Source organism: Sus scrofa, chromosome 7 (assembly GCF_000003025.6).
Source record: "Sus scrofa isolate TJ Tabasco breed Duroc chromosome 7, Sscrofa11.1, whole genome shotgun sequence".
NCBI lineage: Eukaryota > Metazoa > Chordata > Mammalia > Artiodactyla > Suidae > Sus > Sus scrofa.
The window spans coordinates 24644896-24666884 of NC_010449.5; the positions used below are offsets into that span (position 1 = coordinate 24644896).

The window sequence follows — 21989 nt, forward strand, 5'->3', positions numbered from 1 at the left end:
TAAAAATAAAATGGGAAGTTTAAGGTCAATATGGAAATGGAACACCAGTACAAAATTTATTGCAAAATTCATGTCTAAATTTATAACTATCTGAATGCCAGAACACACACAGACACACAGAGACACACAGACATAGACACACACACACACACACACACACACACACACACACAAACACACACACACGCACACACAGTGGATAAGAGCTCATTTTGTTAAAAAAAAATATAAGACAAGATACCATCAAACTCCTCGAAGAGAACATAGGCAAAACATTCTCTGACATCAGTCTTACAAATGTTTTCTCACGTCAATGTCCCAAAGCAACAGAAATTAAAGCAAAAATAACCAATGGGACCTAATCAAACCGACAGGCTTTTGCACAGCAAAGGAAACAAAAAGACAACTTACAGAATGGGAGAAAATAGTTTCAAATGATGCAACTGATAAGGACTTCATCTCTAAAATATATGAGCAACTTATACAACTCAACAGCCAAAAAAGCCAACAACCCAGTGGAAAAATGGGCCAAAGACCTGACCAGACATTTCTCCAAGGAAGATGTACAGATGGCCAACAAGCATATGAAAAAATGCTCAACATCCCTGATTATTAGAGAAATGCAAATCAAAACTACCATGAGATAACACCTCACACCAGTCAGAATGGCCATCATTAAAAAGTTCACAGAGAGTTCCCGTCGTGGCGCAGTGGTTAACAAATCCTAGGAACCATGAGGTTGTGGGTTCGGTCCCTGCCCTTGCTCAGTGGGTTAATGATCCGGCGTTGCCCTGAGCTGAGGTGTAGGTTGCAGACGCGGCTCGGATCCTGCGTTGCTGTGGCTCTGGCGTAGGCCGGCGGCTACAGCTCCAATTCGACCCCTAGCCTGGGAACCTCCATATACCACAGGAGTGGCCCAATAAATGGTAAAAAAAAAAAGAAAGTCCACAAATTACAAGTGCTGGAGGGGGTGTGGAGAATAGGGAACCCTCCTGTACTCTTGGTGGGAATGTGAGCTGATACAACCACTATGGAGAACAGTATGGAGGTACCTTAGAAAACTATACATAGGACTACCATATGACCCAGCAACCCCACTCTTGGGCATATATCCGGGCAAAACTTTTCTTCAAAAAGACACATGCACCTGCATGTTCATTGCAGCTCTATTCACAATAGCCAAGACGTGGAAACAACCCAAATGTCCATTGACAGATGATTGGATTAGGAAGATGTGGTGTGTATATATACACAATGGAATACTACTCAGCCATAAAAAAGAACGAAATAATGCCATTTGCAGCAACATGGATGGAACTAAAGACTTTCATACTGAGTGAAATATGTCAGAAAGAGAAAGACAAAAACCGTATTATATCACTTGTATCTGGAATCTAATATACGGCACGAATGAACGTTTCCACAGAAAAGAAAATCATGGACTTGCAGAATAGACTTGAGGTTGCCAAGTGGGAGGGGGAGGGAGTGGGATGGATGGGGAGCTTGGAGTTAATAGATACAGACATTGCCTTCGGAATGGATTAGCAATGAGATCCTGCTGTGTAGCACTGGGAACTCTGTCTAGTCACTTATGATGGAGCATGATGATGTGAGAAAAAAGAATGTATACATGTATGTGTAACGTGTCACCATGCTGTACAGTAGAAAAAAAATAAAAGGTAAAAACCAAAAAAAAAAAAAAAAAAAGATTGTACTCCCAAAAGATTATAGGAGTAAAATATAAAAATATTCCCTTATTGGGGAAAAGTCTTAAAATAATAGCTCCAAGGTTACTTTAAAAAAATATTCTTTCCTATTTTGGCAATGGTAGTGCCATAATTATTCCATTTATTAGTTCTAATAAGTTCCTTGGCTGTTACTTATTGGTCGAGGTCAACTTCATTATTTTTTTAAAACCCAAAATTTCTTAAGCCATTACAGCAATTAACATCTTGAAACAGTGTTGTAGAGAAAATGCAGGGTTTGTTTCCTGGATGAATCTATTCACATTTTGTTAAATGATGAATGCCTAAAATCCTACAATGCAAATTTCTATCTTAAGCCAAGCCTAAGTGGAGCAGGTCTTATTGAAATCATATGACAAGAAGGTATTACAGTCCTAAAAGCCTGGGAGAGTGTTTGTAAATCAAACAAGTCAGCCCACATTGAAGAAAACTCACACCTCAGAAGGTTGGAAATGTATTATTACTCACATTTAATGGACACAAAAACTAAGTCTGCCTAGATGGACCAAAAAGAGAAATCACAGAAGTGCTAATAGTGAGGAGTTTCCACTGCGGCACAGTGGGATCAGTGGCATCTCTAGAGTGCTGAGATATGAGGTTCATTCCTGGGCCAGGCACAGGGGGTTAAGGATCTGGCCTTGCCACCACTGTGGTGTAGGTTGCAACTGCAGCTTGGAGCTGATCTCTGCACCAGGAACTCCATATACCATGGGGTGGAGAAAAAAAGAAAAAAAAAGAAAAAGAAGTACAAATGGTGGAAACTGAATAACCGTGCTGGGTTCACAGTGAAATACCTTATGAGACATATCATTTTCCTCTTCACACCAATCACTCAATGGAAGGAAGAAAACTCCAATTCATTCCAGGTAATAAGAGGACCATGTTAGGACGGGAGGAGGTCAAAACACTTCCTTTGCTTTCTCTTGAGTTCAAACTGACTGACTGTTATGAGAATTTAAAACATAAGCATCAAAGTCCATCTCACTGAGGAGAATGAGTGTAGTTTTAAGAGTCTGAGACTGGAAACAGCCCCCCAAGAGGAGGTAGAATGGGAGTTCCTCTGGGTTAGTGAATATCAATCACTGGGCTTGTGCTGGCCCAGGATGTGCCTTTTTTTGCCTCACATTTACCAATAAGGCAAAATAACTAAGAAACAATTCACTCAAAAATGTGGGTAACATGTCAGGAAGGGAGGAGGACGAAATTCTCAAACCCTGACATGGTTTTCTCTCCTGGGTTCAAACTGACACACATTTCTGAGAACTGGAATCATGAGATTCAAAGTCCATCTCACCAATTAGAGGGTGATATTATTATACTTCCATATATGCCTGGGTGCAAAAGGGAGTAAGAGACTGAAAATGACACCATGCAAAATTTAGTATAACACTACCTCTGGAAGAAAAGACTTAACAATCATTGGTCTTTCTTTGGGTCTATAACTTTTTCAGAAGAGAAAACTTACATGAACATACATGATATACAAGAGATATATTTTAAAATAGTGTAGTATTTAATAATTACTTAAATGATAATATAAAATAATGGGGAAACCTACAGTAAAGGGGCCCTGCTCTGCATATGGGTTACTATAGCAGTAGCCACTTTAGCCTCTTGCAAACTTCAAAGCAATATATTGCTAAACTCCCTTTCCCCTGAGACAAAAGTGTCAATGAAAATATCAAGAGGATAGATGAGGTAAAACTTTTGGTTTTGAATCAGTGCTTTCTGAACAAATCTTTTAAATTTCCAAGGAAAATCACTTCTCATTTCACTAACATAACATTTTCTTAATGAGAGATATGTTATCAGACAACCCTCTGTTAGCAGGTGAACATACTGCGGAGAAAGTCTGCAGTTTGCAGAACTAATGATTTTGAAATCAAAAAAAGAAAAGGCCACACCATAGTAGGTAAAAAGAAAAAACAAAACAAAACAAAACAAAATACATTGATAACTAGCACTATTGGGTCGTATGATCAATGTGAATGTGAGAGGTTTGACTTAGAGCTCACACTTGACCGGGGAATGACATCTGAAATTTTAGTCTTTGAAAGAGCAGAAGGTGGAAGACATTTATTTAGCAGATTTGGAGCTTTCCACCCAAAAAGGTTGTGGGTCAGTGTCAGTTGCATAATTACTGTCCCTTGAATTTGAAATGTCACAGACATTCTACATCTCTGGTGATTTGCAAGAAAGTATATAGAGAATTGAAGGGAGGTAGTGATCAGCCTAACACTGCTATCCCTCCAAAAGTCATAATTAAAGCAGGGCAATTCTCTGGAGACATAAAAGGTGTTTTTTGTTGTTCGTTTTTACACCTATGTTTAAAGACAAGAAAAGGCATGTAAAGGAAAACAAGTATTAGGAAGGGATGGAATCAGGCAAAAGAGAGGGAAGAAATTAATATGGGAGTAGTCCGTATTCAAAATCTTTCTTCCTTCCTTCCTTCTCTCCCTCCCTCCCTCCCTCCTTTCTTTCTTTCTTTCTTTCTTTCTTTCTTTCTTTCTTTCTTTCTTTCTTTCTTTCTTTCTTTCTTTCTTTCTTTCTTTCTTTCTTTCTTTCTTTCTTCCTTCCTTCCTTCCTTCCTTGCTTCCCTCCTTCCCTCCTTCCTTCCCTCCTTCCTTCCTTCCCTCCCTCCCTCCCTCCTTTCTTTCTTTCTTCCTTCCTTCCTTCCTTGCTTCCCTCCTTCCCTCCCTCCTTCCCTCCTTCCTTCCCTCCTTCCCTCCTTCCCTCCCTCCCTCCCTCCCTCCCTTCTTTCTTTCTTTCTTTCTTCCTTTCTTCCTTCCTTCCTTCCTTCCTTCCTTCCTACCTTGCTTCCCTCCTTCCTTCCCTCCTTCCTTCCTTCCCTCCCTCCCTCCATCCCTCCCTCTCTCCCTCTCTCTCTCTCTTTCTTTCTTTCTTCCTTCCTTCCTTCCTTCCTTCCTTCCTTCCTTCCTTCTTTCTTTCTTTCTTTCTTTCTTTCTTTCTTTCTTTCTTTCTTTCTTTCTTTCTTTCTTTCTTTCTTGTCTCTTGTCCTTTTTAGGGCTGCGCCTGTGGCATATGAAGGTCCCCAGGCTAGGGGGTCAAATAGGAGCTGTTGCTGCCAGCCTGTGCCAGAGCCACAGCAACCGCCAGATCCCAGCCACGTCTGTGACCTACAGCACAGCTCACGGCAACCCTGGATCCTTAACCCACTGAGAAAGGCCAGGGATCAAACCTGCAACCTCATGGTTCTGAGTCAGATTCATTTCGGCTCAGATGGGAACTTTTATTTTTTTCTTCATATTCAAAAATCTTAAATATGGAAGAAAGGAAGGATGAGCTAATGGATGGCATAGAGAAAGAAAGGCAGGGAATGTTAGCAGTTGTTTAAAAGGTTATGGGGCAAAGGGTGTAAGAAAGACTTACCAAATATTTTTTCAGGAACATCTGAAAAATAAAAAAAGAGGTCCATGTAAATAACATATCAGGGTGTTAGGAGGACACAGTTTTCAAACCCTTCCATAGGTTATTTTGAGGAGTCCTAACTGACGAATATTTCTGAGCATCAGAACCATGAGATTCAAGGGACATCTCAGCAATCAGAGGATAATATTGTTCTACTTTCGTGGATGCCTGGTTGCCAAAGAATGAAAATGAACCAGGCAAAGCGGAAAACAAACACAAACTAACTCACAAGAGAGGTACTTGACAATTGAAAATTGCCTGGGAGATAAAATTCATCTACAAGCATTAAAGAAAATTTAGGCTTCCAAGATGACTAATGTGTCGTGCAAAATCCAAAAAAGAAAAAAGAAAGAAAGAAAGGTGATTACTATTGTTGGAAGAAACAATTCCAAGAAAAATACAGGAACTATTATTATACCTGGGAATTACCCCCCAAAGAAGTAATATGTCAGGAAAGAAGTAAGGTAAAATTTTCAAACACTGCCATAGTTTTCTATGGGGTCCCAATCAACACACATTTCTGAGTACTGGAACCGTGCGATTCAAAGACCATTTCACCAATTAGAGGGAAAAGTGTTGTGTTTCTGCATGTCTGTGTTCTAAAAGAATGACTTTGAAAATGATGTCATGCAAAGAGGTATTATAGCCTGTCTTTAGCCATGAAAGTCACATCAATCACTGGTCTTGCCTTAGGCCATTGTCCTTTTTGAGAATACACAGACAACGAGCAGAAACTCATTCACAAGGGAGGTACATGAAAGGACGTAAAGAAGGACAGAGTAAAGATGCTCATCTCTCCACAGATCTGCTTCTAACAGTAGTCATTTCAATCCTGCCAAATACATTAATTTGATATATGTCCAAAATGAATTATATTTTATTATATTGGAATATGTAAGCTTTGAAAGAGCAGAAAAGGGAAGAACATGGAAGAAGTCCGTAAGCAAAATATCTCACTAGAATAGTAGAGATCTGGAAGAGGCGAGCCAATGATGACCTGCTCACTAAAAGCTGGGATATATTTACGACATCAGGAAAGCTGACATTTTACAGTGTTTGGGGAGTAAAGGGATATAAAAGAGACTTTACCATCCTTTTTCTGATGTTCATCTGTAAAATAAAATGAAAAGCCAAGGTAAATTTCATTGGAAAGAAACATAAATGAAATTCAGATTTATTGTAAAATCTGCCCATAAAATTAAATTATCAAGATGCAGACAGATACAAACACACACACACTTACACACATAAACAAATACGTGCACACATTCCATGTCTGAAAGCTCCCTTTTTAGAACTGAATAGTGTGCGATAAATGAAGAGGGGAAAACAAATACATGTTCTTAATGAGAAAACGAGAAATACTATTTCTGGTTATGGACCTGATAAATTTGTTCATGATTTCTTTTGAAAGTATGTAGTCTTTTACTCCTCAGTTTTTTATGGTTATATCTCATCTGACTTCTCCTAAATACATTCTTTGTTCCTAGAGTGGTAGCGTTGGTATATTAACTCACCAGACACTGAATTACAGAATCCTGAACTACTGCTTTTATAGGACATTCAAGTCAGTTCAGGTCAGGTTGATGGGTGCCTCTATTCACATCATTTTCTTGGTTAATTAATGTGTATTCGTATTTTATGGAAGTTTAATTAACTTTACCTCAATGACGCTTACTTTCACAAAGTCAGATGAAAAGAAAAGAAGTGAACTATTAATTGGCAGTTTATGGGCTTCTCAGTCAAATGAGTGCAACCATCTTGGACAAAGAACTTAAAAATAGCAGAATTTTACAAGTTAGTTATCATTAGAATATATTTGAGAAAAAGGAAATTTCTATATGAGTAGCAAGGCTAGAATAAATCAAAGGAAAATAGGGCATTGAATAACATATGAATATGATAAATTTTAGCTAAAATAACAATGAAGAAATGAAAAAATTATGATGTGACGTTATATGTGTAGGTTGGAGTTGAGAAAGATGATCACGGAGCATCAAAGACAAATGATATAGAAACAGAAGAAATGTGACAAAATACAAGGTGTAAAGTATTAAAGGGACTTGCCATTATTCTGTTCACACTTAGCTGAAAAATAAAAAGAAGAAATAGCCATTTAAAATACAAATGAAGGCACAATATCCAGAAGAGAAGAGACCAATAATTTGAAACCCTTCCATTGTTCACTTTTTCCTTAAACTTGAACCACATTCCTAAGAATTGGAATCAAAGGTTGCAAATGCCAGGTAGCCCATGAAAGGCAATGTTGTTTTATACTCCCATACTTTTGTGCAAAAGGAGTTAAGATAGAAAAGGAAACAATGACAGAACATAGAGCAGACCTTCCTCTGATATAAGCAATGACAATCATTGATCTTGCATTGGGCCTTCCTGCTCTTTCACCATAAAAGACCAAGTTGCTCACATATATGGGAAAAGCATCTAAAATGTAATGGAAAAGTACAGAAAAGTACCCCTCTGTCACAAACTGTATCTGCTGCCATAGTCCTATGAAGTCTATTTCATGCGTTGACAAAATGTGTTCCTAAATTCCATTCAATCTGTAAACCAAAATGTGATTGAAAATATAATTACACAAAACAGATGTAAAACAAGAATGTATGTACGTTGACCTTGAAGAAGATGGTGATCGAGCACCGAAGACTAAGATACAAAACAGATGAAACTGTGAAATTACACAGAAAAAATGACCACATAATTTGCCCTTTTGCCTAACATTTGCTGATAAAGTCAGAGGAAGAAATGAAAAATTCACCCCCAAAGAAGTAAGATGTCAGGAATGGAGGAAGGTAAAGTTTTCAAACACTGCCATAGTTTTCTGTGGGGTCCTAACTGAGGCACGTTTCTGAGTATTGGAACCATGAGACCTAAAGTCCTTTTCACCAAGTGGAGGGAAACGTGTTACTTCCATACATGCCTGTGTTCCAAAAAGAATAATGTCAAAATGATACCATACAAAGAGGTAATACAGCCTCCCTTCAGCCATAAAAGTTACGTCAATCATTGGTCTTGCCTTAGGCCATGTCCTTTTAGAGAATAAATAGACAATGAACAAAAACTCATTCACGAGAGAGGTACATTAAAAGAACTGAGAAGAACAAAGACTCATCTCTTCACAAATATACCTCCTACAGAAGTCATTTAAATCCTGCCAAATATATTAATTTGATACCTTTCTGAATTGAATTATCCTTGAAATAGAAATTTTCACTGATAGAATTCCTGACATGGCTCAGTGGATATCAAGCCTGCTAGCATCCATGAGGACATGGGTTTGATCCCTGGCCTCGCTCAGTGGGTTAAGGATCTGGTGTTGCAGTGAGCTGTATAGGTCCCAGACACGGCTTGGATCATGTGCTGCTGTGGCTGTGGCATAGGCTGGCGGCTTCAGCTGCAATTCAGCCCCTAGCCTGGAACCTCCATATTTTGCAGGTGAGGCCCTAAAAAAAAAAAAAAAAAAAAAAAAAAAAAAAAAAAAAAGATAAAAAAAAAACTATTACTGAAAAATATGACTAAAAGACATTAACATTATGAAAATTTTATGCTGTCTTAGGAAAAAAATTCTCGATAACTTCTTAGGGCAATGGTTTCTTTAGGTTTCACATCAAAAGCTGAGAATTGAAAGAACAATTGAACAGTTCTTGAGATTTAAAATTCTTCTACAATTGTTAAACAGAATTCAGGCCACCAAGGTGATCATTCTGTCATTCACAATATAAAACCAAAGACAACAACAACAGCAAATTTCCATAGTTAGAAATAAAATTCCAAAATTAATATTGGAAATATTCTTCTAGCTTGGAGTGCTTGAATTTGGTTTTCAGGCACAGTTGGAAAAATGCTCCTCAAGTTTCTGGATGAAAGAAAAAGCAGGATTTATAAAGGCTTTGAAGGGACAATGAAGAGTCATACTTCAGGTAGGCTGCTGGGCATTTTCTCTCACCTCTGCAGATTTCAGCAAGTCCCACTGGCATAAATGTGGAACCTTGAAATTGGAATGTCACAGGGTCCTAACTAGGGGTGTGTCCTGGATGGTAAACAGGATGGAACCTACTGCCTTTCAACTTAATGTCCTTCAACTCATGGACTTTTTAATGAGCCTGAAACCATTCTCTAAAAAAACATAAAAGTGCTATTATTGATAGTGAAGAAATAATAGAAAGAGCAGAGTTGGATGTGGATTTGAGGCTGGAAAGCTTCATGGAAAGAACTTTCTATGGGGAATTCTATAACAAAACTTTCTATGGGGAATTCTATAACAAAAAATTACAAGTGGAAAGATACACATTCCAGAAAAAGACGAGACAAAGAAAAGCATGATGATTAAGAGATTTGGAATGTCGAGACCTCAAGAAATCAGTCGTGTAAAAAGGATTAATGAGTAACAACTTTTTAGAACACTTACCATTTTTTCCCTGAGGTTCTGAAAAATAAAGTGAAAAGTTTAAGGTCAATATCATGGAAATGGAACAACAGGAAACACAAGTTATTAGACAATTCATATATAAACTTATAACTAGCTGAATAATGATACACACACACACACACAGAGTGGATGACATCTTATTTTGTCAAGAGAGCATTCTCCCGAAGGAGAATAAGAGTAAAAAATAAACGTCGCCTTAACTAAGGACAAAATATTCAAGTAATAGTTCCAAATGTTACATTTTAAAAATGTTCTTTACCTATTTTGCCATAACTACTGCTTTATTACTAGGATTATGAGCTCTAATAATAGATGGAGTCAACATCACTACTGTAATAGCTAAGATGTCTCAAGATGCTCTAACTATTGCGTTGACATCTTTGGCCAGTGTTGCAGAGGAAATGCAGGGTTTGTTTCCTGGATAGTTCTATTCACACTTTTGTCTACTGGTGAACACATAAACTTTTGTGATGCAAATTTCTATGTTAGATAATGCCTAAGGGAAGCCCTTCTTAATGAAATCACGTTCACGTGAAAGAAGGGATTTCAGTCCTAAATGAGAGTGAAAGTGGTTGTAAATCAAACAGCTGAGCATATTTGGAAAAAACCTCACTGCAGAAGCTTGAAAATGGCAGAACTTTGCAATGTATAATTACTAATGTTAGTGACATTTAGCTGACACAAAGAAATGTCTGCCTAGATTGTATCAAGAAGAGAAATCACGGAAGCAGGAATGGAAGTAAACTGAATAACAAATGCAGAAGGCAACTTTGATCTGCAATGACTAAATAACAAGAAAAATCATGTAAGTTTAATGTCTGTAGGTGTTGGGGTAGATGGGAACTGCGTGTTGAAGACAAAGTTATGGGAATCGTATGAAACCTGCTTAGGTACAAAGTGATATAAGTTGTGAGATATACCTTTTTCCTCTTAACTAATCAGTCAAATAAAATGAAGGAAACACCTATCCACTAAAAACAAGAGGTCAATGGCAGGAAGAGAAGAGGTCAAAAATTTCAAATTCAAATGGCCCTCCACTGAGGAGAATCTAAATCATGAGGCTCAATGTCCAAGTAAGTAATGGGAAGTAGTGCAGGTTTTAAGTCCATACTTTCTGGTTCCCACATGAATGTAAGATTGGAAATGGCCTCATCAGAGGAAGTAGAATAGGAGTTCCTCTCGATTAAGCATTTTCAGGCATTGGGCTTGTGTTGGGCCGCCTACCTTTTTCAGAATAAAAAATGTTCCATGAGCAGATATACTAGAGATGTATTTAATAAGGGATGATGGAGTTCCCTGGTGGCTCTGCAGGTTAAGGACCTGGTGTTGTCACAGCTGTGGCCCAGGTCCTAGCGTGGCTTGGGTTTGATCCCTGGCCCTGAAACTTCTGCATGCTGTGGGTGTGGCCAGAAAAAGAGTGATGAGGAAACATACAGTAAAGAGTAAATCCTCCTCTACACATGCGTTAATGGAGACTTAGGCACTCTTAGCTTCCTACAAAGTGTAAAGAGATAGATGGCTAAATGCAATTTCTCCAAAACAAAAATGTAAATGAAAACATATCAAGAGTATAGAGGTTGGAAAATCTTAGTGTTTGACTTAGCGTTTTCTGTAAAAACTCATTACAGTTTGCCAAGCAATACCACTCTTCATTTCACTAACATAACATTTCATTAATGAGAGATCTGTTATCACATGACCTTCCCTGGACAGATGATATCCTTCTAAACACAGTAAGAACATTTGCAGGTTGCAGAATGAGTAATTTTGAAAGCTAAGATGCCACACTATTTTAGGTAAACTATTTATATACCTGGGAACAACTGACTAATAAGATCAAGGTTTGTTGGAGAGTTAGCTTAGAGCTCACTCCATTCTTGACCAGTGGATGACAGGAGAAAATGAGCCTTTGACTGAGCAGAAGGTAGAGAAACTTCATTCAGCAAATGTGGAGTTTGCTTTCCACTTCAAGTTTGGATCAGTATCAGTTGCATGGTTATTGTCCCTTGAACTTGAAAAGTGACAGTGATTCTACCTCAGTGGTCATTTATCAGAAAACGTACACAGGATGGAAGAGGTGTGCTGATGAGCCTAATACCTCTTGTTTTTTACATTACATTTAAAATCAAAGTCAAATCAACAAGTCTCTGGAGATGTATAAATTAGGGAAATAAATCTAATGTTTATAGGAAAGAAGAGATACTCCATGAAAATCAAGGTGTGGGAAGGCATAGAATGGGGAAAACCAAACAGAAGATATTAAAATGGGAGTAGGTCCATATCAAAAAATTGGAGGGCAAAGAAGGGAAAGAGAAGCAGTGGATGTCATGCAGATAGAAATGCAGGGAACATTAGAATCATTTCAAGGTTATGAGGCAAAGAATGTCAGAAAACTTTACCAAATACTTTCCAAAGTTCCGCTGAAAAATAAAATGAGAAGGTCAATGTAAACCTCAAAAAACAAAGATAATTCACTCTTACTAAAAATTTGCATTTAAAGTGCATCTCATTCATAGCCTGGTAACAAAAACACAAAACAGTAATGCACATATGGAACCATTTGTATATGGGAGCACCCAGACCCGCGGAGACACACACACATGCTAACCCATTCAGAGTGACCAAATAGTCACTTTTGCTAAGAACCATTTCCAGAAATGGAGAGGGGCATAACCTGAGTCATTTTACTACATTGAGAAAGGATTTTAGAAATGTTAGTTCTGGGGGTAATTTTTTTCATAAAGTTAGTAATCACTTTTTGTCAGTAGTTAGGCTTTCACTCTTCAGTTTGTATGATTAAGTGAGGTATTTGGCTTTCAGTGGGGAAACTAAAGTGTACAAACTAGAAATGTTGGATAGGGTGTGGAGAAAAGGGGACCCTCTTTCACTGTTGGTGGGAATGTAAATTGATACAACCACTATGGAGAACTATACATAGAACTACCATATGACCCAGCAATCCCACTCTTGGGCATGTATCCGGACAGAACTCTCCTTGAAAAAGACACATGCACCTGCATGTTCACTGCACCACTATTCACAACAGCCAAGACATGGAAACAACCTAAATGTATATTGATAGATGATTGGATTAAGAAGTGGTGTATATATACACACCAGAATACTACTGAGCCATAAAAAAGAACAAAAGAATGCCATTTGCAGCAACATGGATGGACCTAGAGGTTATCATACTAGTGAAGCAAGCCATACAGGGAAAGACAAGTATTAAATAACATATATGTGGAATCTAAAAAAGTAATACAAATGAATTAGTTTTCAAAACAGATACAGACACACAGACATGGAAAACAAACTTAAGGCCACAAAAGGGGAAAAAAGATGGGAGAGGGATCATTAGAAATATGGAATTAGCAGATACACTGTTTTACATCTAAAATAGATAAGCAATGAGGATTTCCTGTATAACACGGGGAAGTATATTCAATGTCTTGAAATAACCTATAATGGAAAGTAATCTGAAAAAAGATTATATGCATGTATATCTGAATCACGTTGCTCTACACTTGAATCTAACACAATATTGTACATTGAGTATAGTTCAATAAACAAAAAGTTTATTCCTGTAGTGTGAAAAATACTTGATATCATATTAGGTAATTGCATGTCATGAAATTTTAATGAAAAGTGGTATTTTAGAGGTATGTTATAATGGACCAATTCCTGAGGTATAAGTGCTATAATTATTTATCAGGAATTTCAATTTGGCTAAATTAATATTGTGTTACTGAAAGTGCAAAAATAGAACAATATGATTTTTCGTTAAAATTTTTCTATGAGAATCAAGTATAAATTTTTTTAACCTGGAAATACTTGGATAACATGTTAAAGAGCAGTGGATAAATGAACCTCAACTTCATATTAACTAATAATTGATATTTACAAATGATAGGACAGTAGATCGACAAATATCACTCACATGATAGACATCTCTCATCTCTACATGTTTGAGGAAGTGTCATTGGCAGGGAAATGGTCTCTTGAACTTGGCATATGTGACAGAGTTCCTATCTTTGGATTGTGTTTCAGGAAGACAAACAGTGTGCCTGTCAACTTAATGCCCTTCATCCCAGCAACTTCTCAGTGAAACAACTGCATGGCTCTAGAAAACAGAATAAGCCAGTGTCCATCGGGAAAGAAAGGTAAGGAATGAAAAGAGGAGGAATGGGAAATTATGGATGGTTGGGAGATGATGCTACATTGAGGTAATTAAGAATGAAATGCATACACATATAATTGGGGAGGGAAGGGCCGACATCCAGGAGAAGAGCAAGGCAGAGGACGGATGTAGATTCAAAGGCAGGAAATGTTAATGCCAGGAGAAAACTGTCATTTTAATGGGTTTGGAAGCAATGGGATTTTTGAAAACTTACCTACACTTTTCTCAGGTCTTTCTGAAAAAGAAAATGGAGATATCAATGTAAATATAATGTAGAAAAGGGAAGGTAATACAAATTTAACGCACTATTCATATTTCATATTAAACCCACGTGGATGCACCCACAAATAAACACATATACACGAAAGCACTCGCACACTCATACACGTATACGCATAGGACTCAGTGTTATCTGAAGAGCGTTCTTCATAAATGAAAATGGGCAGAAAATGAGTGAGTAGTCTGATTTGAGTGAACGTTTTAGAACTGGAACTTCTCATGCTAACCTTTAAAATGTTCCTCATCCCTTTGGATACAGTTAGGCTTTTATCATTCAGTTTATAGGATGTCATAAGTACTTGGCCCTTTAATTAAAGTGTGTATACAATCTGTTTATTATGCTATCTACATGACATATACAGCCACATACGCTGAATTGGAGGATCTTACATCATTGTTTCTAGAGGTACTATAGGGTATATCACCTGGGCTCCATTACTAAGAATACCTTCATTATCCAATTAATATATAATATTGTGGATGTTTCTCTTTTATCCATACTTAAATACGATTTTATTATGTTCAGCAAAAAGACGTGTTAATGGATTTGAAGTAGGTCTAAATCATGTGACTTGAGCATGTCTTGGACAAAATTTTCACTTTGGCCACTTTGAAAAACCATTACTTCAGAGGCGTATGATTAGTAAAAAATGCTCGACTTAAAAGGAATGTCTGTGAATACACTGCAATAACAGGACAAATCAAATAGCAGTATTGAGGGATGATTGAATAGCAAATAAATAGGGAAACTTCAGGTGCAAAGGTAAGATCCTAGGAAAAATCATGTAAAATATGCACGTATTGGATTTGAGAAAGATGATCTTTGGAAGTTGAAGGGAAAGGCACAGTTAACCGATAAAGTCATGCTTAACAACACGGGGAAATGCATTCATGGGACTTATCAGTTTCCTCTTTATATTGGTCAATAAATGAAAAAAAAGAAAGAAAGAATTCATTCAAGATGAGGGCACAATACCAGGAAGTAGGAAAACAAAACTTTCAAACACTTCCAAAGTTATTTCTGATCGTTGTCTTCTGAGAATTGGAACTGCAAAATTCAAAGACTATCTCAGCAATCAAAGGAAGCATCATTTCATTTCCATGCACCTTCTGATGACAAAGGGACTGAGCTGGAAATCACAGAATGGAAGGCAGTAAATAGCCCTCCCTCTGGTTTAAAAGATACAGAATTATTTCAATCGTTGGTTTGTACTCAGCCTTGTATCTTTTTCAGAGTAAAAGGAAAACACGCACTCATAACACAAAACAGGTGCTTGTAAAGAGAGAGGAAAAACAGACTCAAGTCACCATTGAACAATACTTTGTGTGTAGACGTACCTATATACAGCTTCATACAAATGTTAAATCTATATGTACTTGAATTGGATTCCCTTTGAAATAGAAATTATCATTAAAAATATCATTCCATGGAGCATGTTAAATTTCTAATTGCATTTGTATTGTAAGACACCAACTTGGGCAAAATTCCAAAATAAGAGTTTCCATGTCTTTCACATGAAAAATTGAAAATTGAGAGGTAAGTAGCAATTGAAAATTCCCTGTGAGGAGTTCCCATTGTGACTCAGAGGGTTAAGGATCGTCATAGTCTCTTGAGGATTCATGTTCAATCCCTGGCCTCGTTGGGTGGGTTAAAGATCCAGTTTTGCCATGGCTGTGGCATAGGCTGGCAGCTATAGCTCTGAGTCAACCACCAACCCAGGAACTTCCATATGTCACAGGTGCAGCTCTGGAAAAAAAAATGGTAAAGAAACGAAAAAAAGAAAAATTCCCTGTGGACTAAATTCCTTCTGCAAATATATAACAGGAATTGAAGTTTAATAAAATTAAATAGCTTCATTGAAAAAGTTAAAGAAAAAGAAATGTTCGTATGGTTGTCTGTATTAAAATTTCAATGAGAATCATAAAAAAATTTTTGTATACTTTGGCATGCTTGGGTAATATGTTCCAAAGCAGTGGAAAAATGAGCCTCAAACTTGTACTTGACAAATGGCCAATAACAGAACTTACACATGCCTTCAAAGGACAATGGATGGACAAACTGAACTCAGCAAGTGGGAGTCCTCTCTCATTTCTTAGATCATGAAAATATCACTGGTATCAAAATTGGCCAGTGAACAAGAAATGTGTCCAGGTGTCACACTAGATATGGTTCAGGAAAATACACAAAATGGAAAGGGTGTTCCTATCAACCTAGTGCCTCTTATCTCACCACCTTCTAAGTGACATTATAGCACATGTCTGGAAAACAGAAAAAGCCAATGTCAATTGGGAAAGACTGCTATAGAGTGGGAAAAGAAGGAATTGGAAATCATGGAAGGTGGGAAATACAAAGAAAAAGAACTTCTCTGGGAAACATCCATAAGCTATCAGTTGAGGAAGTAGAAGCAGATGTTCAGGAGACGTGTGAGCCAATGAATGGTATCAGATTAAAAGGCAGGGAATATTAAGGTAACAGGAGAGCAGTCACTTTGATTGGGGGCGATTTACAGATTTTCAGAAAATTTACCATATTCCCTCTAATGTTGTTCTGAAATTAAAATGGAGAGATCGATGTAAACATCATGGGAAATGTGAAGAAAATTCAAATTGAATGCAAAATCTATACATAAAAATAAACCTATGAGGGCACAGATACGCACAAAAACACACACTCACACACACAAACACACCCACACACACACAAACACATCCACACCCACACACTCAAAATATGAACACATAAATATGGTGGTATTGGGCCGGTTTTGTCCACAGAGGATTCTCCCTGAAGTGAAAATGGTATTACGCTAGTGAATTTAGTGGTCCATTTCTTATCCTTTTAGACATTAATAACATTTATTATTCCGTGTGTATGATTTTATAAATAAAATGCCTTGTAATTTATATGTATTATTGAATATATATTCTACAATAAGTACAAATGGGAGGATCTTGAAGCACTGCTTCTAGGGATACTTTAGGGAAACTTACTTGAGCTCCCTTTAGTCACAACATTTTCACCAACAGAGAAATGCACAACTTTGTGGGTTTTTTTAATTTCTATTTTGATCATTGCCTAACTAATATTATTAATCAAATTCCATGAAAAGTAGGACTGGAAGTGTCACATGGCAGTGAAATTGTCTATATCAAATCACCTGACATACCTTGGACAAAACTTTCATATCATTATTGAAAATGCCAATATTTCAGATGTGTATGTTTAATAAAGCTTATGTGGCTCAAAAGGAATATATGTATAGATCACAATCAAAAGACAAATCCAAGAAGCAACAATGTGAGATAACTGAATAGCAAAGGAAGATGACAGCAGTCAGAGCAAAGACAAGATAGGGGAGAAAATCAGGTAAACATATAAGGAAGCCCAGTGAGAGAGATGTCTATGTACTTTAGGGAAAGTGCAAAAACAGATGAAACTTTGACTACGTATGTACACAGACAAATACATTAATGAGAATTACCATTTTTTTCTTCATATTTGTTGAGAAAATAAAAGGAGGAAAGAAGTAGTTAACTTGAAATGAGGGCGCAATGTCAGGAAAAAAGGAAGACAAACATTTCAGACGCTGCTATGGTTTTCACTGGAATCCTAATTGACACATGTTCCAGGGAACTGGAACCACAGGATTGAAGACAACCTCACCAATCAGAAATATGTGAGTTTTTTTTTTTTTAAACTTCCATACACCCTTTGATGAAAGGCAATAATTGAACATTCCCTGTGATTTAAAGTCCTCCCACACACTGGCAATACACCGATGCAAGGAAGTAGAATGGAGTGCTAACTATCCCTCTGGGATAAAAAATGTATCAATCACTGATTCTGCTTTTGCATTATAACTCTGACATTTTCATCATAAAATGAAAACACAAACTTAATCACAAGAGAGATATTTGAAAAGAGATGAAAAGGACAAAATAAAGTTACCTATCTGTCCCCAACTCTTCTGTAGCAGTAGTCATATATTCTATGTATGTTAAATCAGTATAATTGTAAAATGAATTCTCTTTGAATTAAAAATTGTCACTGCAAAAAGATGACTAAGAGGCTACTGACTTGCTATGAACTATATGTGTGTGTAAGGAATGTATTTGACAAAACCCACAGTTATTGGTGCTCATGTACTTCACATGAAAAATTGAGAATTGAGAGATATACAATAATTGAACATTCCCTGTGATTTAAAGTCCTCCCACACACATTTAATAGGAGTTGCAGTTTACGTAGACAATAAATGTGATATTGAAAATGACAAAAACACAGAATAATTTCTGCAGTGAGAAAATATTCTGAGAATATTCGTGGGACATATTTTCATACCTGGGATTCTTTGGGCAATAAAAATTCTGTCACAGTAGGAGAATAAGCCTCGATTTTGCATTGACTGGTCAATGAGAGCATAAATTTCATAGGCTTTGAAATTAGTTTGGGAAATCTCTATTAGTTTGGGAAAGTTTCATTGGCATCAGAATGAGCCCTTGAACTTGAAATATGTGATAGACTTCCCATCTTGCGATGTCCTGGAAAAATATACAGAGTGGAAACAGTATGCTTTTCAAGTGAGTGCTGTTCCTCTCAACAACTTCCTAGTGAAACCAGAACAGGTCACAGAAAGACAAAATATTAGTGTTTACAGGAAGAAAATGATACGGAACAGAAAAAGTAAGAATTGAAAAGGATTCAAGAGAGAGAAACCAAGGGAAACTAAGAACATGATATGAGAATCTATATGTTAAAAATTAGAGAAAGTTAGCGATTCAGGAGTACAAAACAAGGAAAGGTGTATGAATTAGCAACAGGGAATCTCAAGGCCTCGAGAAATCGGTAGTGTAAAAGGGATTTGTGAGTTAACATGTTTCCAAAAGATTTAGCTTTTTTCCCCTGAGGATTTCCTGAAACATAAAATGAGGAGATCAAAGAAAATATAATGGGTAAATACAAATAAAATATGAAATGAATACAAAATTGATGTTTAAAATAAAATTAAACTTTTCAGAATGCAGATGAACATAAACTCACACACACACAAACACACATACTTTGCATTTTGGCTCATGCACACATAAGTACAGTGTTTGAGGTCTCAATTTTGTCCATAGTGTGTATTCTTCCCAAAATGAAAATTGGCACAAAAAGAGCGAATTTACTGTTGAGAAAAAGTTTCAGGAATATTACTTCTCATGTTCAACTTTTTTGTTTGTCTGTCTCTTTTTAGGGGGGGAGCCACACCCATGGCATGTGGAGGTTCCCAGGCTAGGGGTTAAATTGGATCTGCAGCTGCCAGCCTATACCACAGACACAGCAATGCCAGATCCTTCACCCACTGAGCAGGGCCAGGGATTGAACACACATCCTCATGGACAGTAGTTGGGTTCATTACTGCTGAGCCACAATGGGAACTCCCTCATGTTCACCTTTTAAAAATGATCCTGATCCCTTTTGTCATTAGTTAGGCTTTTTTTATTTGGTTGTGATATTTAAATAAGGTTTTTTTTAACCAATATGAATATACAATTCTGTATTGCAAAGGCTATGTGGTATAGAATTTCTACAAAACTATATTAGAACATATTGAACCACTGCTTTTAGTAGTATTACAGGGCAATTTTCTTGTGCTACCCTATTTAGAAAATTTTCATCAACTGATGGATATATAAAATTGTGTTTTATAAATTTATTTTTTAACTAATGCTTAAATTCAGTTCTTTATAATGAAATTCCATGAAAGGAAAGGAAACAAAGTCTTCAATGGCAGTAGATCAGATCTAAGTCAAATGTCGTGAATATATTTTGGACAAAACATTCACGTCAGCCACTCTGAAAAGGCTTGGTACTTCGGAGGTGTATGAGTAATATAATTCACTTGATTCAAAAATGTATCTGGGAGTTCCCATTTTGTACAATGGAAAAGAATCTGACTAGTATCCATGAGGACATGGGTTCGATCCCTGGCCTCCTTCAGTGAGTCGAGGATCCAGCATTGCCATGAGCTGTAGTGTAGGTCACAGATGTGGCTCAGATCTGGCATTGCTGTGGCTGTGGTGCAGGTTGGCCCCTGCAGCTCTGATTCGATCCCTAGCCTGGGAAATTCCACATGCTCCAAGTGTGACTCTAAGAAGAAAAAAAAAACAGTAGTATCTGCATAAATTGTAGCAACATAACAAATCAAAGAATCAATAACTTGAGATAATAAATACATCAACTATTGATCTTGCATTGAGTCTTCTACCTTTTTCAGAATAAAAGGAAAACCTCTGCTCATACATGGGAGAGGTGCTTAAAAAATGATGATGAAGAACAGAGTAAAGGCACTCATGTGTCCAAAACTATTTGAGCAGTATTTGTCAGGTAAAGCCCCCTATATACATTGATTTGATTTATTCCTTAGTTGACTCCCCTTGAAATTAAACAAAATTGTTGAAAAAAATGCCTCCTTGACATTTTTTTCAAGGAGGATATTATAGGTCTAAGGATTGTATTCTTGTAAGAAAAAAAAATGGCAGCATTCTAGAGTTATTGCTTCATGCATCTTGCTGGTACTTGCAGGAAAATTTAGTCACAGGACACCCAATGTTCTTGGCTCCTGCTTCTTTTGATCCACACGTGATAAAAGGAGAGATGCATTAGATCACCGTCCTGGCCAGAGTATATTATCTATCTCCACTGCAACATTATTTGGCAATATAATTAGCTCTTGCCAATGGAATGTGAATAAAAGTTATTGAGGAGGTTATTTCTTGCCTGAAACAGGAATCCCCTGTGACTTTCTCATGATCTCTTCTCTTTCTGCAGTAAAAGTAAAAAAGGAAAAGAAAAGAATTATTTACTTCATGACTTTTGTTGAATTTATTCAATTTCCCCAGTTTTTATTGTGATGAAATATACACAAAAAATTTACTATCTTCACCATTTTTCATGTGTAGAGCTTGGTTGTATTCAGCACATTCATATTGTGCAAACATCATCAACAACCATTTCCAGAACTCTTTTTATCTTGCAGCCCTGAAACTCTGTACCCATTAAATAATAAACTTCCCACGGTTCCCTCTCCCCACATCCTGCAAACAGTCATTCTCCTTTCTTTTTTCTTTTTCTTTCCTTTTAAAAGACATGTCTCCATTTTCCCCATGCTCCAGTTTCTGGTAGCCACTATTCTACTCTGTTTCTTTGTGTTTGGCTTTTTTCTCATTTTTTTTAAGAGTCCACATATAAATTAGATCATGCAACATTTGTCTCTATATGTCTCGCTTATTTCCGTGAGCAGAATGTCTTCTATGTTCATCTATCTTGTCACAAAAGCTAGGATTTTATTCCTTCTTAAGGCTGAATAATATATCATTGTGCACTTATCCACATTTTCTTTGTACACTCATCTTTTGTACACTTAGGTTTTGCAATATCTTAGGTATTGTGTATAATGCAGCAATGGACATAAGAGTGCAAATATTACTTTGAGATTCTGATTTTAATTCCTTTAAATGTATATACAGAAATGGGATTGGTGGATCATATGATAGGGGTTTTTTTGTTGTTGTTGTTGTTTTTGTTTGTTTTTTGCTTTTTAGTCCCGCACCCATGGCATATGGAAGTTCCCAGGATAGGGATCCAATTAAAACTGCAGCTTCTGGCTTATGTCACAACCACAGCAATTCCAGATCCAAGCTGCATCTGTGACCTACAACACAACTCATGGCAAAGCCTTAACCCTCTGAGCGAGGCTAGGGATTGAACCCATGTCCTCATGCATACTAGTTGGGTTCCTTACCGCTGAGCCATGATGGGAAGTCCTGATACTTGACTTTTAACTTTTGAGGCACTTTCATACTGTTTTCCATAGGAACTATACCAATTTTCATTCCCACCAGCAGTGCGCGCGAGGGTCCACTT

General features: G+C 37.0%; 1 protein-coding gene across 8 annotated transcripts in view; it reads right to left on the reverse strand.

The window, feature by feature from the left end:
- LOC106504370 overlaps positions 1 to 21989 on the reverse strand; it is a 51156-nt gene that overhangs the window by 22049 nt on the left and 7118 nt on the right. For 4 of the 8 annotated variants that reach the window (XM_021098470.1, XM_021098473.1, XM_021098474.1 and 1 more), the window contains exons 3-7: positions 20844 to 20888; positions 14016 to 14036; positions 9601 to 9618; positions 6264 to 6284; positions 5136 to 5156 (exon numbers count right to left, since the gene is read on the reverse strand). In XM_021098470.1, the coding sequence (XP_020954129.1) occupies positions 5136 to 5156; positions 6264 to 6284; positions 9601 to 9618; positions 14016 to 14036; positions 20844 to 20874 (112 nt within the window). In that variant the 5' untranslated portion in view covers positions 20875 to 20888. Of the gene's footprint in view, positions 1 to 5135; positions 5157 to 6263; positions 7263 to 9600; positions 9619 to 12020; positions 12042 to 14015; positions 14037 to 15077; positions 15090 to 20843; positions 20889 to 21989 lie in introns of those variants that run through there. The other 4 variants (XM_021098472.1, XM_021098476.1, XM_021098477.1 and 1 more) reach the window with 2 other exon arrangements.